The sequence below is a fragment of the Phoenix dactylifera genome, chromosome 2 (assembly GCF_051530095.1).
Source record: "Phoenix dactylifera cultivar Ajwa chromosome 2, Ajwa_hap1_PhDact_Kaust_v1.1, whole genome shotgun sequence".
Taxonomy (NCBI): Eukaryota; Viridiplantae; Streptophyta; class Magnoliopsida; order Arecales; family Arecaceae; genus Phoenix; species Phoenix dactylifera.
Window position 1 is genome coordinate 39,188,610 of NC_143191.1, and position 17,315 is coordinate 39,205,924.

General features: G+C 38.0%; 1 protein-coding gene across 1 annotated transcript; it reads left to right on the forward strand.

Annotated features, from left to right (window-relative positions):
- Positions 1-9,148: 9,148 nt before the first annotated feature.
- Positions 9,149-17,315, forward strand: LOC103713570 (copper-transporting ATPase HMA4-like). The gene is made up of 9 exons (XM_008800549.6): positions 9,149-9,476; positions 10,107-10,373; positions 11,766-12,511; positions 13,009-13,480; positions 13,569-13,736; positions 14,285-14,539; positions 14,670-14,792; positions 15,020-15,505; positions 16,482-17,315. Exons 2-9 carry the CDS (start codon positions 10,116-10,118, stop codon positions 16,902-16,904), a joined length of 2,931 nt encoding a protein of 976 aa, XP_008798771.4. The 5' UTR covers positions 9,149-9,476; positions 10,107-10,115; the 3' UTR covers positions 16,905-17,315.

Consider the following 17,315-nt stretch of genomic DNA (forward strand, 5'->3'; position numbering starts at 1 on the left):
GTGGGAGTTTTGGGCGGCCAAAAAGAATTATCTGATCTGCCAAAAATATTTTTAGATAGAAAAAAAAAATGATAAAAATTTGAAAAAAAAATTATTTTAGTTATTTTAGAAAACTAAAAATAGTTTTTTTTTTTGGGATGAAGCTCTATTTCGGAGATTTCCGAAAAAACTATTTTGAGCTTTGTTAGAAAAATATTTTTTATCAAAATACCTATAATAAAATATAACAATTACATACTTTGTCCTTTTACAAACCTAAAAATCTGTCGGAGCCCTAACAAAAGAACTTAAAAATTAATTTATACTAATAATTATAATATTTTATACCTTTATTATTATATTATACTATAAGTATAATATTATATTACATTATATCATAATATATTAATATATTATATTAAATAATTTAATATTATGTTATATTATGAAAAAATAATTTATACTAATAATTATAATATTTTGTAACTTTATTATTACTATAAATATAATATTATATTACATTATATCATAATATATTAATATATTATGTTAAATAATTTAATATTATATTAAGTTATTATGCTATAGTCTACTATATTATATTACCGTATTATAATAACATTATATTACAGTAATATTATACTATATTACATATTTATATATTAATATATGCTCTATTATATAATAGGGTTTTTTGCATAGATACCCTTCTAAATATAGAATTTTGCATGAATACCCTTCCAAAATTGATATTTGCATGTATACCCTCGTAAAACTCTGTTATTGTACAAATACCCTTAATATAACGGTTGTTCTGACGGTGTTAAAAAAATTATATTTATATTAATTAAAAATAAAATTAAAATTTGAAGTGACGTTATTAGCCTCATCCTTCTCACACCCCCCACCTCCACCCCCCCCCCCGACCCTGCACCACCGAGGCGCCCGGCTTCCCACACCCACCCACCGCCCCCCCGGATGGCGTGTGGCTTGCCCCCAGGCGCGCTGCACCCGGCTTCCGCCCCCCCCCCCCTCGGCGGCTTTCCCCCCGCCCTCCCGCCCCCGGCGTATCGGGATCGCGATCGCGATGGCGAGGGCCATGGGGAGCGAGATCAAGATCCTGCAGGCCATGGAGAGCGAGGTCGGCCTGAGAACGCGATGCAGCTCGCTCGCGATCTCTTTCCTCCTTCCTCCCTGTTCTCCTTCCTCATTGGCTGGGTGGGGAAGGAATAATAAGGGTAATAACGCCATTTTAAATTTTTATTTTATTTTTAATTAATATAAATATGATTTTTTTAATACCGTTAGAACAACCGTTATATTAGGGATATTTGTACAATAACAGAGTTTTACGAGGGTATACATGCAAATATTAATTTTAAAAGGGTATTCACGCAAAATTCGATATTTAGAAGGGTATCCATGTAAAAAACCCTATATAATACTATGCAGTGTTCTTTACGGTAATTTATTATACAAAAGTATTTTCTCAATTTATTTATCAAATGCATAAGAAAGTGCCACAGTACTTTAAAAATATAGTTACCAAACAGCTTTTTATAAAAACTCTATTTCCAATAGCTCTACTGCCAACAGCTCCTCCAAACGGGGCCTTAAGGTCGCGCACTAGTTTGAACTCGGCTGGCTTCGGTCCAGTCGCAACTGCCAAGGATTTGGACGGTGCACGAGACCCTACGCTCATGCCGACGTCGTGCCCGCTGTTTATTGGTGTCATCTAGGGTCGAAATGGTGTAGTCCTACTTTTGACGGAAATCCAATTACAATCACCATTCATCACCATCCGCTAAGAGTGAAGACCGCAAAATTATTTTAATCTTTTAGCAAATGTGTTCGGTCCCAAACATGATGGAAAGAAAAGAATTTTTCATTTTCTAATTTTGTTGGATGTATTTATGCTCGAAATATATGAAATATCTATTTTAGTAAAAAAAAAAACAAAAAAAAGACTCGGAAGTTACGTATCAAAAGGACGTGGCCCTGAAACCTTTTCTTCGTACAAGTTTGCGGCCTTGTAGCATTGCTCTTTATTCTAAACCTATGCTGGGGAGGACTATGGTTCTAAATCGTTCTCTTCTAATACGCACTTAAATTAATATGTGGGATCTTGCTCGTGAACATTTCAAGATAGAAAGTTAAGCATTGAAGCATTTTACGGATGGATAATGGGAGTAGAAAGTGATGGAAGATTTGATGCCAGCGTAAGAATTTCTCCCCTTGCATCTAGAAGATCATATTATCTTGCAGGGGATTTGATGATGTTTTGGTATGCTTGTTATTGTTCCCCTTTATTTCTACCTTATCTACTAAACCTAATATACATTGTTGGCTCTTTTCCTAACTAATTAAACTTTTAGGATCAATTGGTTACCCAATAAGTTGTGTTCGAGCTATATGTGAGAGGAGGTGTTGAGTCATATTGGAGCAACACTATCATTGCATTAAGGCCTGCCATTGTAACCTAATTAACATCAAGGGGGCATTTTAAGAAATAAATTCATGACTCTCGCATGCGACATGATTCTTGCCCATTACTATTATTACTGCTAGTGCTGCTGTTGCTGCTACTACTTCTGGTGCTACTTCTACTGCTACTGCTACTACTAAAATATATTAAAAAGTAGAAAGCTTTGAGAGATTCATGTGGTGCCTTCTTAAATGGTAGTAGAATCTTCTAATAGATGAACAATATCTTTCCATGCCAATTGTTTGTTGACTCTCTTTTTTGTGAATATTTTTTTGTTCCTCCTCGTATTCCACAAGCATCAAAGGATGGTAGCAGAAAATTAATCCCAACCTGATCTTAATGGTTTGAGACACTTGTTATTCCTTTTCTTTGTGAGATAGTTGATAGAGCCTAATGAATCCCTCAACCTAGTTGCCATCACTGTTGCTTCCCATACATTTCATACTCTATTCCTCATTGTGTTGTTCACTTCTACTGTGATCTTTGTTCTTCCACAATTCATGACTCTCATAGCCCCCATTTTCCTTTCTTAATTCCTCTCCTGTTATTGTCATGCCCGCTTACTTTCATCTTGTCTCTCCTCTTTGTCTCCACCATGCTTCTTTTCTCTTGTAATGCCTTTTTTTTTTTTTTTTGCCTCTTAGCTCCCATAGTTGTAATGACCTCTTACCTACTAGTTTCTCTTATAATGCCTTCTTTTCATCTTCATGCATAAGAGGTACGTGACCAATGAAATAGAAACTTGATTCGACCACTCGAGAAAATTAATAATATGCCTTCATCCAGCTAAATGACATGGGTCAGAAGTTTACGATGAACGTAATGCAATAAAAAAACAACCTAAATACTATCCTTGAAATCATTGAAGTACATGCAATCCTCTAATTGCGAATTTGAATAGCTCTTGTTGAGCAGTCAAGATGTAATTTCTTTTCTTGCATGGAAAGAGACAAATGTAGCTGTGTTTTTTTTTTTTAATCTTAACTATACAATGTAAAAAAAAAACATGTCATGCCTATATCCCTTTCTGGGAGGCTGCCAACAAATCTAGATTTAATACTAGGTTGTCAAAATAATTTGAGAATATTATATCTTAAGGACAAAGGCAATCCAACAATGATGCGGGTAAAATATGGATATATCCCTCTCCATCATACATTTCTTGCCAATACATTTCCTTCAAGTCGGACTCTAAAACTAGTAAAAGTATGAAAAAATTCTTAATAAATATATTACACATATGGACAAGTGGGGGCCTTTTGGATCCTTAACAATCTAGATTTAATACTAGGTTATTGAAGTTATCTGAAAGGATTCTATGCTACCAACATAGTGCAAACAGACAAAAGCAATCCACCAAGAGGCAGCAGTGATGATGGGGAAAATGTGGATGTCTTCCATCATTCATTGTTTATAGGCCAACATATTTCTCTGCTCTTGCTATTCAAGGCAGACTCTAAAAATATTGGAATGTTGGAGCACTTCTATCGATCGGTCATATCATATAGCTTCGAGTCGGACATCAAATTGCTTTGATTTAAATTATCTGAGAGACATCTTATATATATATATATAAAATGTACAATCAAATCTATTTCTCGATTTACTAGAAGTCTAAAGAAGTGAATATGGTACCCAAATAATAATAGATATGTCAAAAGCAAGTTCTTTTGTTTTTTCGAAATTTGAAGTATGAAAAAGCACTCATTCAACATTACATAATGGATGGCTAAGTGTCATTTTTCTTAAATGTTAGATCCTTAATAATTTTGCAGCAGAATTATTTCGCCTATCCGAACAATATTATTTCCAACCAAAATAAAGAAAAGCAAAAGGGAGCATGCATGCATGATTCATGACGATGGCATGCATGGCCTTTAATTTACGTCCGTTACTCTCATGCATGAGGCAAAGCATAGGCGTCTGAGTTATTAAGCTGAGGGGACTTGCCTTTTATCTTTATTATACATGACTGGAGAAGCATGGGATGGTGGTGGCGAGGACAGGTGGGGGTTGACGATGAACAACAATAAAAGATGGCGTGTTGCGGTTGGAATCTCTTCCATTGTCATCAAACGCGTCATGGATCCTTTCCTTCTATTATTTGTACCGTCCAATAGAAGACGGAGGAGGCAGGACTTAATAACATCTGAATTCTTGTCAGGAAAGTTCCCATGCGCTTCCAACAATTGTCAGCAAGTTATCAAACGCAAGAAATGCTTGAGTTAGGGTCTAATATCTCAATATATCTTAATAAACTTGAAATCTTAGCACGGCAAGACTTTACTTTTGGTAAAAAACCAGTATGCATGGTCCATTAAGTATCAATGACTAATATTTGACTTAAATATTTTTTACATTGCCGTGTCATAGTGATCATTCACAGTTATAAGGACATAGAATAGCTTTATAATGCCGTAAAAATGAAGGAAAACGACATGATGATGACATTGACTGAGTCAACATACCCAATAGTTTCTACTATAAGTATTTCTTTATACCAATTGTGACATAGTGTACTACTAATCACTAGGAGTGCAAATGGGTTGGGGCGGGTCACGGGTGACTCCAAACCAATTCGGTTTCTTATTTGGGTTCTACTTTTGGACCCAAATCCAACCCAATAAAAAATCGAGTCAAGTCGGGTCCACTGCTACAATTTTTGACCCAACGAGTCATTCCAGTCGGATCGGATCCATGTATAACCCGGGCCCAACTCAAAAAATCCGGATCCGGTTTGGATCAACCTATCCATGGCTTCAGAACTTATTTGTACCCCCGCGGCCTGCAGCATACGGGCCTAAATAATTTTACAGATTCGGATCGGGTCGTAAGATTGAAAATCCAAAAATAACCAAATTTCAAACGGGTCGGGTCGGATCTGAATTCAGTAAATTCAGACCTGACCTAGAAAATAGAACGGATCCAATTTTAAAACCCAATCTGGCCCCACGGATCCTCCAAAATGGGTCGGGTAGGTCAACCTGACCCATTTGCAACTATATGTTAGTCCAATGTGAGAGCATGCTAACAGAAAAAAAAAAAATGCAGAGCCTGGTAGATAGTATGCATATTAAGGAAGAAGGGATTATCGAGTTTGCTCCACACTGACCTTGATTTGGGACATGGGAAGAGTACATGGTCAGCCATTTCTTCTCCCAAATTACATTTTGCAACTAATAAATCAGCCACTTCATATAGACAAGATAAAATCCTCGAATCCATATTTTGAGGCTTTGTAAACTTCTTTCCAAACAAGGGAGAGTCACTCTACCAACAAAGAAGAGTGATCTCCATTTCCAGCTTGTATATGGGTATTGCATAGGTTTATAGGCCTATAGTGATCTCCATTCCCATTCCTGGTACTAGCTGTCTGCTCTATTCGATTAGATTTCCTTGTCATCAACTGCCCCTTGATGGGAGTTCCCCTCTCTCACTGCTGCCAGTTTCTTATTTGTCCTCTCATAGGAACACTCTAGGCTCCATGCCCTATGCAGCCACATGCATAGTGGTAAATTAGACTCCCTCAGATGTGAACAATTGCTAGATCTAGGGTTCACCTTTCTCACCATCCAAGTCGACACTTGGGAATAGAGGCTCATTAAGGCCAGTTGAAATGCATACTCCAGAGCCACTGAGGTGGTAACTCAGTGGAACGGGGCCTTACTTCCAACCAAGTGGTTCCGAGTTCGAAACGCGCAGGCATCGATTAAATTATGGAGACCGGATGCTTCCTGCTCAGACACGAAGTTTGAGAGGGTTATTGGTCCGCTGGTAGTCTTGGTGGTGCTAGGTATGACGTACGTACTCATACGGAGGGTTTGTGTGGGAGCCCAGAGGGATCATTGAGCCGAGCCCACAGGTGGAGAGGGTATGAGTAAAACCGATCGGGGTGCCCAACACACAGTCGTTTCTGCTCACCTCGAATATTTTCCTGGCGGGGTGGGAGCCCAGTGGGGGCTGCTACGCAGGGGTGGGCTTGTCCCTTCCTCCCCCCTTCCCTTTTTCCTAGCAAAAAAAAAAGAAGAAGCATACTCTAGCAAAGCATATGAGTTTGAGGATCTCTTTCCAGTGTCTAGCCAGAGTGGCTTGCCTGCAAATGATGCAATTTGTATGATCTTTTTCCTAGACCAAAAATTTGCAGGAATTTTCTCCAGTCTCATCCAGATGGAAGCTCGATTAACCAGATTCTTAGAGGCCCTAAAATTTGGCTCCAAGGCTAAAATTTGACCACCCACAACCTATGGCCCTCTGGTAGCCACCTTAATGTAGTCTTCCTCCATTTGGAATCTAAACTTAAAGTGGCCAGCGCTAATTGGAAAGTTTCAGACTCTTCCATGAGCTTTCAACGGTCCTTAAGTGCAAATGTATAAAACTCAAGCCCTGGTCGTCTCCCAACATACTCAAGTCTCTACTCTACTCTTGCCTCCTACAAATCCCCATTGGGAAAACTTCAACTAGGGGTGGCAATCGGGTCGGGTCGGATCATAAACGGATCGGGTCACATGCAGATCGAGTCAGAAAATCATAAACCTGAACCCGACCTATTTATTAAACAGGTCAGAAATTACAACCTGAACCCGTCATGTTTAATGAACAGGTAATCCGACCCGAGCCGTTTAACCTGTTTAATACACAGGTAACCTGTTTGCCCAACCCGACCCAACATGTTTAACCTATTTGCCCAACCCGACCCGTTTAACATGTTTAGACATGTTTAACTTGCCCAACCCAACCTGTTTAACCTGCCCAACCCGACCTGTTTAGACCCGTTTAACATATTTAACCTGTTTAGACCTGTTTAACATGTTTAACCTGTTTAACCTGTTTAACCTGCCTAACAGTTAAACGGGTTAAACGGTTTAAACAGGTCAAGCATCTAAAATCCGTATCCGACCCAATTAATAAACAGGTTAAACGGGTCGACATGTTTACGACCTGAACCTGTTTAGGCCAAACCTAAACCTGTTTATGGCAGGTCGAACACGGGTCGGGTTGGCGGGTCGGATCATATTTTGCGACCCCTAACTTCAACCCTATTAAATTGGTTTATGAGTATATTGTTCTCTTCTTGTATCACTCTACACACCGATAAATAGTCCTTCATTCTATTCATCACCATTCCCTACAGGTGATGCAGCCTCTGATCTTGTTTTAAGTAAACATCAACTCTCATCTTGCCCAACCGCGATCTTTGCTTTCGCATCACTAGTCTATATCCTATGCAAGAATTATCTGTTATCGCACTTTTTCACTCTCTTTGCCAAAGTGGATGCTAATGAGCTCACTGGAGTCATCCATTGAGCTAAGGCTTGCCCTAAGTAAGGGCTTGCCATTAGAATGACCGCCTTCTTTTACACATGTTCCCATTTTGAACATATTACAAAATAGGAACATGTATGATACTTCCGTTTTCAGCAAAAAAAAAAAAAAAAACATGTTACAAAGCCATATCTAACGTACCGAATATTGATAGCTCAATTAGGTTAGTGGGTGTGCCAGACCAAATTAACATGTATGCCAAATTTGTGATATCATCATACGATGATACTGGAAGCGGTGCCTTAATCTTTAGAGCTGATGGTTCGTGACACTCTGGAGCATAAACAAATATAGCCCTCCAAATGAGGTTCCCTTTTCTCTTAATACCAATCTCCTTAATAAATTGAATTGATATAGAATTGCATAAATAAAAATATATATTATATATCTTGATTATAAAAATTATTTGTGATAATTATGGTAGTGGATTTGCACTACTAGCATGTGAAATGGATGTGTGGTGTCAGGTGGGTGTTCCTTTGTTTTTGAAGTTCGGACATCCCATCAATAAGATTTATGTAATAACTCAATCCAAGATCAATGGGATTTGATGTAATCAATTGATATAAAGTTTCTTAAAATAAATAAAAAAAATCACATTCAAATGTACATACGACCCCTATATGAGATATGATAATTTGATTAGAAATCTTTGAGAATTTTCTAGGTTTGGTTTAATATAGCTTCGTCTTAGATAATTTTTTAGATTATTTCATCGATTTATTCCAAATTTAGCATTCGCCAAATTGGCTTAAAAGTGGAACAATATAAAAAAGGTTTTTTGCATGAATATCCTTTTAAATATCGAATTTTGCATGAATACTCTCCCAAAATTGATATTTGTATGTATATCCTCATAAAACACTTTATTTTGCTATTCTATCATTCTTTTATTCTTGTTTTTGCATATATACTCATGCCATCTAACGCCGTTAAAAACTTAACGGTTTCAAATTAAAATGACTAAAATATCTTTAATGGATAGGCATGCAAAGGAAAGATCGACCGTAGGATCGGCCGCGGGATTGCGATCGCTCGTGGGATCGCGATCGCGATCCCAATAGCAGAGGGGAGAAGGCGGGGATAATAACATCATTTCAACATTTTATTTTATTTTTTATTAATATAAATATAAATTTTTTAACGGTGTTAGAGCAATCGTTAGATTAAGGCATTTATATAATAACAGTGTTTTATGAGGTATATATATAAATATTAATTTTGGAAGGATATTCATGCAAAATTCGGTATTTAGTAGGATATAATAAAAAAATTTATATAAAAATGAAAGTCAACCAAAACGTGGTGACGTGGTCATTCTGGTCGGTTTCTCTTTTCTGTTTTTTCTTTTTAATTTTTGTTAATGGATTGGCTGGATGATGGCTCTCCATTCGCCGGACCTTTTCACTGAGACGTTGCAAGTTCGAAAATTCAAAAAAAAAAATCAAAGGGAAAGAGGGAGGGAGTCGGAGCGGTATTAAAAAGGCAAGCGGTAGCGGGTCTCGGTGCCCCGCCCACCCTATCAAACCCCCACAAACGAATTCTCTCGTCCCTGCCGACCTCCTCCTCCCTCCCTCCTGAGAGAAACGGAAGTCAAACCCTAGCCGGCCCCCGCCAGAATCCCCGAAACCATCCGGCTCTCGTTGGCCTCAGAAGCTCCCTCTCTTTCCACGTTCCGGTGGCGATCGAGGTATTGTTTCTTTTTTTAATTTCTCTCCAGTTATGCACCTGTTCGGAGATTGATTCCATATATTTCTTTGAAATTCTTCATCTCTAGGGCTTTTTGTGATTGTTTTGGATTCGTTCTCGTTTTGTTTCTCGAAAAGTCAGATGCTCGTGTTTTGTCACGATCTCGTGCTGGTTTAGATGAATCGGTGCATGTTTCTGTGTAGTTTTGCAGGGGAGTTGTTCTCCTGGTTAAATGATAACCTACTGCTTCGAGACGACCGCGTAGTTGAATGATCGATGTGGTCCTGGTATTGATCTCAAGATCGATCTCAAGAATAAGTTTCCCAGCTAGTTCCTAAGAGTAATTTTGTCCGAGAGCCGATTTGGGATTATCCACGAATTATCTCTAAGCTTTTGATATTGATAACTGTTGCCGCTCAAAAGCTTTGCTGTTTTGTTGAAGTCAACGTCTTTTTTCCCAGTATTTTTTTGTCAGATGACGATCAGTTTCTAAAAATGGAAAATTAAGCACTTCATCACACACAGTTACTGCAAAACTCGTTGCAGCTAGTCCAGCTTGGATTTAGCTTTTGGTTTCAAGAATTTTCATTGTTTGATTTTTGCTCAACTGTTTGTTTTGCTTATTTATTAGGAGAAGAAAATGGAAACGAATGGGAAGAACAATCTGAGAGCACCACTTCTGCGACCTTCAGAAGATGTTGCCGTTAATTTTACACAAGGTTCTCCGAGAAATGAGAAGAATACCAGGAAGGTCATGTTCAGGATCAGAGGAATTAAATGTGCTTCTTGTGTCGTGTCCATAGAATCTGCTATTGGGAATATGAAAGGAATTGAGAGCATCTCAGTGTCACCAATTCAAGGCCAGGCTGTAATCAGATACAGACCAGAATTTATCAATGTGAGTCAGCTAATAACTTTTATTAATGGGTCTCAATACTGTAAATGACAATTTTTGTCTAGTATGGTAATCTTATATTGCGCCATAATGTTGAATTTGAACTCTTGTGATTGAGTTTGGTTATATGGAAGTCTGCTTGCTTGCGAGGCCCTGTCTAATCTGGGCTGTGATTTGCCTTGACGATTTAAATATTAGGTTTGATGTGGGTTGGTTCCAGCTTTTCTAAACCTTAACCCAATGCAGTATAAGGTCTCGGGTTTTCCTCATGGACATACCCTTGAATGGTTTGACCAAAATTCAGTTCATGATGGATTTGGTTATAATCTAACTGTCCAACCTAGCTTTACCTTACTATTTGTTGATATGCTTATGAATGTTAATAGCAAGCATCTGGGGAAAATGAATTTTATTTTATTAGATAATGAAGTCTGCAGTAATGCTGAAGACCGTGAAACGAATGAGAACTTCTATGATTTTCTTAAATATGCTGTTCAATGGTCTGTCCATTTTAGCGTTTATTGATTTTAATATTCGAAGGACAGAATTTCGTATATATTTTTTCGAAATTTTTGATACATGTTTAACAGATTTAACAGATTTTTGCATTGCTTTTCAACTGTGAACATGTTTGGCTGTGATCATGCTTGACCACCAGTGCAAGAAGTTTCTTCTTGCCTACATAGTGCATATTGGAATTATTCATAAAAAATTCCTACTAACTTTTTTCCTTAAAAGTTTTGGTGATATGAAACCGTCAGGTACCTGCACACCAGAATCCCATATTTTTATTGGTTTAAATTTTATATCATGCATGAAGATGCTCTTTTGTACTCGCTTTTTCACGTGGATACAAAAATTTTACTCAATGAATATGAAGATTTGCTTACCCATAGAGAACTCTTACCAAAGTTTCTACTCAAAAGTTTCACTTTTAGGAATATCTGGTGCATGTGGCCTAGAAATCCTATGCTCAATCTGTTAAAGTTCAGTTCAAATTTTTATGCATGTAGTACTTTCTAATACTACATAATCTCTAAACCACTAGTATGAATATGAAAATTTGCTCATTGATTAGGGCTGGACTATGTCTACTAAAAAGAGCATCGAGCAGAGCTGCTGAAAGATAAGTTGATTTGTCAATTGTGTTGTTGTCTGCTGTTTTAACAAACTAATTGAACAATCAGAAACATAGTCAGTATAAAGTTCAAAAAACAAAAAAGATAAAAACTTCAAGCTAGGAGAGGCACTTGGTTGCTTCTGTTTGGTGATATATTTTAAATCCTATCGTTTCTAGACTCTGTTAAAACATGTTCAGTTAGATTGCTCTTAGTTTCTATCCCATTAATAATTTCAATATGTATTCTTTATATGAAATCTGGATTCTGTCTTCAGGCAAAAACAATTAAAGAAGCCATAGAAGACTTAAATTATGAAGTTGATGAATTTCCTGAACAAGAGATTTGTGTATGTCTTCTTCGAATCAAAGGAATGGCATGCACAAGCTGCTCAGAGTCTGTTGAACGAGCACTTCTCATGGTTGATGGAGTTAAAAAAGCTGTTGTTGGCCTTGCCCTTGAAGAAGCCAAGATCCACTTTGATCCCAACGTAACTGATTCTGATCACCTAATTGAGGCTATTGTAGATGCAGGTTTCGGTGCGGACCTTATTAGCTCTGGAGATGATTTAAATAAAGTTCATCTGAAACTTGAAGGTCTCCGTTCTCCAGAAGATGCCATCCTCATCCAGTCATCCCTTGAAGCAACTGAAGGTGTAAACCATGTTGAAATAGATCCAATGGGTCAGAAAGTAACTGTGGCCTATGACCCTGATCTCACTGGTCCAAGATCACTCATTCGGTGCATTGAAGAAACTGGTCAAGGCCCTAACTTCTTTAATGCAAGGTTGCATACTCCTTCAAGGCGTAGAGAAACAGAACGTCATCAGGAAATTAGGGCTTACAAGAACCTGTTTCTTTGGAGTTGCCTGTTTTCGATTCCAGTTCTTATGTTCTCTATGGTACTTCCTATGCTTTCTCCTATTGGTGACTGGTTAAGCTATAAGCTATACAACAATCTTACTACTGGAATTTTTCTAAGATGGGTCCTTTGCACTCCAGTGCAGTTCATAATTGGCTGGAGGTATGATTCTGAATATTACACTAGTTTCTTCCATGTTGTAATCATTGTTGGTGCCCTCATTAGCTGATATGATTTCCACCATCATTACCAACACTGTAATTGTTGTCTGCTGCCACTTAATATACTCTTGTGATGATACTTAATTTTCATTAAGAGAGGGTTTTCATATTGATTAACTCATATTTAATTCAGATACATGGCTTCTGATTCAATGTGATTTTGTCCTTATTTATTGCTTCTAAAATTTTACTGTTTCCCATTAGTCAACTTCAGTTTGGGGGGAGAGAGGAGGTGCTTTATTGATTACTAGTTATTTCTTGTTAGTACTTGGTAGAAGTCTTCTCCCCCTATTCTTTTTTATATCTTTCTATCATTTATGTTTACAAACTTAAATTGCCAAGTATGAACAACATTAATTAATATTTCACATTAATTAATTGTATTCTAGTTTTGTTGCAATTGCTAATGCATATTTTTGTATGTGGCAATTGTTGCAGATTCTACATTGGATCTTATCATGCTTTGAAACGAGGCTCCTCTAACATGGATGTTCTTGTTGCATTGGGAACTAATGCCGCTTACTTCTACTCTGTGTATATTGTTATAAAAGCATCAACCTCACGATCATTTGAAGGACAGGATTTCTTTGAAACCAGTGCTATGTTGATATCTTTTATTCTGCTGGGAAAATATTTGGAGGTGATGGCAAAGGGTAAGACATCAGATGCTTTGGCGAAACTGACAGACCTTGCTCCTGAGACAGCTTTTCTGCTAAATATGAATGGGGATGGGAATGTCATCTCAGAGACTGAGATCAGCACCCAGTTACTACAACGAAATGACGTGATCAAGATTGTTCCTGGTGCAAAAGTCCCAGTTGATGGAATTGTTATAAAAGGTCAGAGCCATGTGAATGAGAGCATGATTACTGGAGAAGCAAAGGCTATTGCTAAGAGACCAGGAGACAAGGTTTCATCCTAGTAAACTTGTTACTATTGTCATAGTTTTGCAAGCTTCTTGTATTCTAAATACTCTCTTGCCTACATATTGCAAGCAGGTTATTGGAGGTACCGTGAATGAGAATGGGTGCATACTAGTTAAGGCCACTCATGTTGGGTCTGACACTGCTTTGTCACAAATAGTTCAGCTGGTGGAAGCTGCTCAACTCGCAAGAGCTCCTGTGCAGAAATTAGCTGACAAGATTTCAAGATTCTTTGTTCCAACTGTATGTTCCTTATTTGATTATCTTCTGCTATACAAGCATCCGATCAATAACTCTCAGTAAAATTGTTTTTTGCTGTTATAAGACTAATAGCTATTTATAGTTATAATACTGATTGTTATTTACAGTTATAAACCCCTTTAGGTTAACTTGTTCTAATTTGATATTTGTAAGTGGATCTTTTCCTAATTTGGAATGTTTTCTGCGGGAAGTGGGGCAGAGCCCTAATCTTTGGTCCTATCTTTGTAATCTTCGACATTTAGTACATGTAGGCTTTAAGAGCATGTATTCATGTGGATACAGATGATACAAATCTGTGAAGAAATTTACTATGCTTGAGCTGCTCCTGTGCAACATAAAACCCATAAGTATTGCACTAGTGCTTTGTGGAAACTTTTCTTCCACTTGGCGGCAGATCTAAGCTGGCTTACAAATCCTAGATTTGTAACACTTTATGAAGTTTGATCTGCATACTGATACTGCTGAGAGGAGTATTTGGATGATGATCTCTTTTCTAAACCTTTCTATTTTTACTTTTATATTTTTATAAGGTTGTGGTGGCTGCATTTCTTACTTGGCTTGGCTGGTTCATTCCTGGAGAAGCTCACCTTTTACCACGGAGTTGGATTCCGAAGGCCATGGATGGTTTTGAGCTTGCTCTACAGTTTGGGATTTCAGTATTAGTGGTTGCCTGCCCATGTGCTCTAGGACTAGCAACACCAACAGCTGTTATGGTTGCCACTGGAAAAGGAGCTTCTCAAGGGGTCCTTATCAAGGGTGGTAATGCACTTGAGAAAGCACACAAGGCAAGACAAAACTGCTGTGGTTTCTCTTTGGTTATCATGCTGTGGTATTAGTTCTAATTGTTTGATCCAGATTTTGGTGATGCTATTAATGGTGAGACTGATGATTATCTGACATTCTTCATTAATACAGGTGAAAACTGTCGTATTTGATAAGACTGGAACACTGACTGTCGGGAAACCTGCTGTAGTTCACACAAAAATCTTCACAAATATGCCACTACAGGAGTTCTGTAACTGGGCTTCTGCTGCAGAGGTTAGCCTTTAAAGCAATATATAGTTCTTCCAGATACTTATAGTGGATAATTGTATTGTATCCAGGATTATCTGTCTGTTTGCTACTGCAGGGTTGCACTGAACCTTTTTTAGTTCAGGATGAACTTGTGATTTCTTTCAGAATACCTGGATCAATGTTTCTTAGCACTTGTCTCTTTGGAGACATCCCATAAAATTTCCTTGGCATTTTAATGTTACTTTTGTCAGGCTAACAGTGAGCACCCTTTAGCAAAGGCTGTGGTGGGGCATGCAAAGAAGCTTCACCAGCTGTATGGGTCTTACAATGATCACACAGTAGAAGCGAAGGACTTTGAGGTGCATCCTGGTGCAGGTGTTAGTGCATATATTGGTGGTAAAATGGTTCTGGTTGGGAACAAGAGGCTCATGCTTGCCTTCCAAGTCCCAGTAAGTCCCGAGGTTCAAGACTATATGTCAGACGCTGAAAATTTAGCGAGGACCTGTGTGCTGGTTGCTGTCGATGGTATGATTTGTGGAGCTTTTGCCGTGTCTGATCCCTTGAAGCCCGAGGCTGGACATGTGATCTCATTTCTAAATTCAATGAGCATCTCAAGCATTATGGTAACTGGTGATAATTGGGCTACCGCCAATGTGATAGCAAGGGAGCTTGGAATAAGTACAGTGTTTGCTGAAACAGATCCAGTGGGAAAGGCGGAAAAAATTAAAGAGCTGCAGGTAAGCTTAAAATATTGATCTGGTTTTATACCTTACTCTTCCAATCCAAATTCTTGCATGCTTAGTTGAATATTCTTTTTTTAAGAAAAACAGTGGGGACATCGTCACCAGGGTTCGAACCTTAGACCTCTCTCAAATGGAGATGGTCACCAACCAGCAGAGCTATGGCTGGTGAACTAGATATACTTTTCTGTCATCTGTCGTACACCGGTTCTCTGTTTCTCTATAATATGACATGGAAGAATCTAGAAGAGGATATCACAGATGATAATAATTAGTCTGCTACAACTAGATTAATTGAACTAGTTAAACCAATTCAACAAGTTCTAACTCAATAGAAAAATAAACATCCTTGCTGAACTATCTGCGTAAACTTTCTGAGTCTAGTTTCCAAGTCATTTGAAGGTGAGACAGGTTAGTGTACTGATTTATCTGGTAAAACACCATATCAATATGGTTCATCCAGCCTGTGTCAACTTGTTAGAAGGTTTTTCATTTTACTCTTTGCTGAATGCTATCATTTTCTTTTTCGTTTAAGTCTTAACTGAGACTGTAGGAGTTTCTACCACATGCATTATTCTGCCCTTTTGTCCTTTGCTTGATGCATTCTAAACAGTTAGAATTTAGATTTTGAGATGTTACATTGCTAACAAAGGAAGTTTATAAGAAGGATGACATGGGGAGGAAGGAAAATGAGAAATTTCATTCTACTTATAAAGCGGTGGTATTCAATTTTTGTTAAAGATATTATAAATCCAAAATTGCATAAAAACAAGTAAAATCACACAACATCATGATTTTATGGTATATATGAATGAAAGTACTAAATTAAACAGCTAAAGTTCATGACCATCTGCACCTCTTCCCCTTTTTTTCCCAAGAAACATAGAAGTAAACATAGTGTCAAGAATAGTTAGTTACTTATGCCATAGAATACAACGCCAATCATGTCAGAGGCTTCTGTATCACATTGCAGATGAAAGGATTGACAGTGGCAATGGTGGGAGATGGGATTAATGACTCACCAGCATTGGTTGCTGCTGATGTCGGTATGGCAATTGGTGCCGGCACTGACATTGCTATTGAAGCTGCTGATGTTGTTTTAATGAAGAGTAACCTCGAAGATGTGATCACTGCCATCGATCTCTCAAGGAAGACAATTTCTAGAATCAAGCTTAATTACATGTGGGCCTTGGGGTACAATATACTTGGCATGCCAGTTGCTGCTGGGGTTCTCTTCCCTTTCACTGGAATCCGACTGCCACCTTGGCTTGCCGGGGCATGCATGGCAGCCTCATCACTCAGTGTCGTCTGCTCCTCTCTCCTCTTGCAGTCGTATAAGAAGCCGTTGCATATCCAAGATGTTCAGGGATCTGATGAGTACTCCAGTTCAGTCTAAGTTATCATCTTCTTTGTATCATCAAACTTTCCCACAACATGATTGCGAGATTCCTCGCCGTTGTTATAAGAATCAGATGAGTATAGCTGTTAGTCCAGCAGGTTATACCCTCATTGTCTCAATGCATCCTTGCTTTCCTATTAACATGATTGGAAATTGCTGATCGGTCACAAGAACTAGTGGCTATAGTTGAAGTGTCTGTCCGTCAAGTTCTTCTAAAGTTGGTATTAGCTTTGATCTGTATCGTAGCATCAAACTTAATAAGTTGGTCAAGAAGTTACCGATCATTTTTCTGTGATCTAACAGCTGTAACTGTTAGTCCAGGTTTTCTCTAATTTGATGTGAGCTGTGATTTCTGTTGCTTCATTAACTTTTCTGAATAACATGTTTGGGAAATTTTTCTTTGTTTTA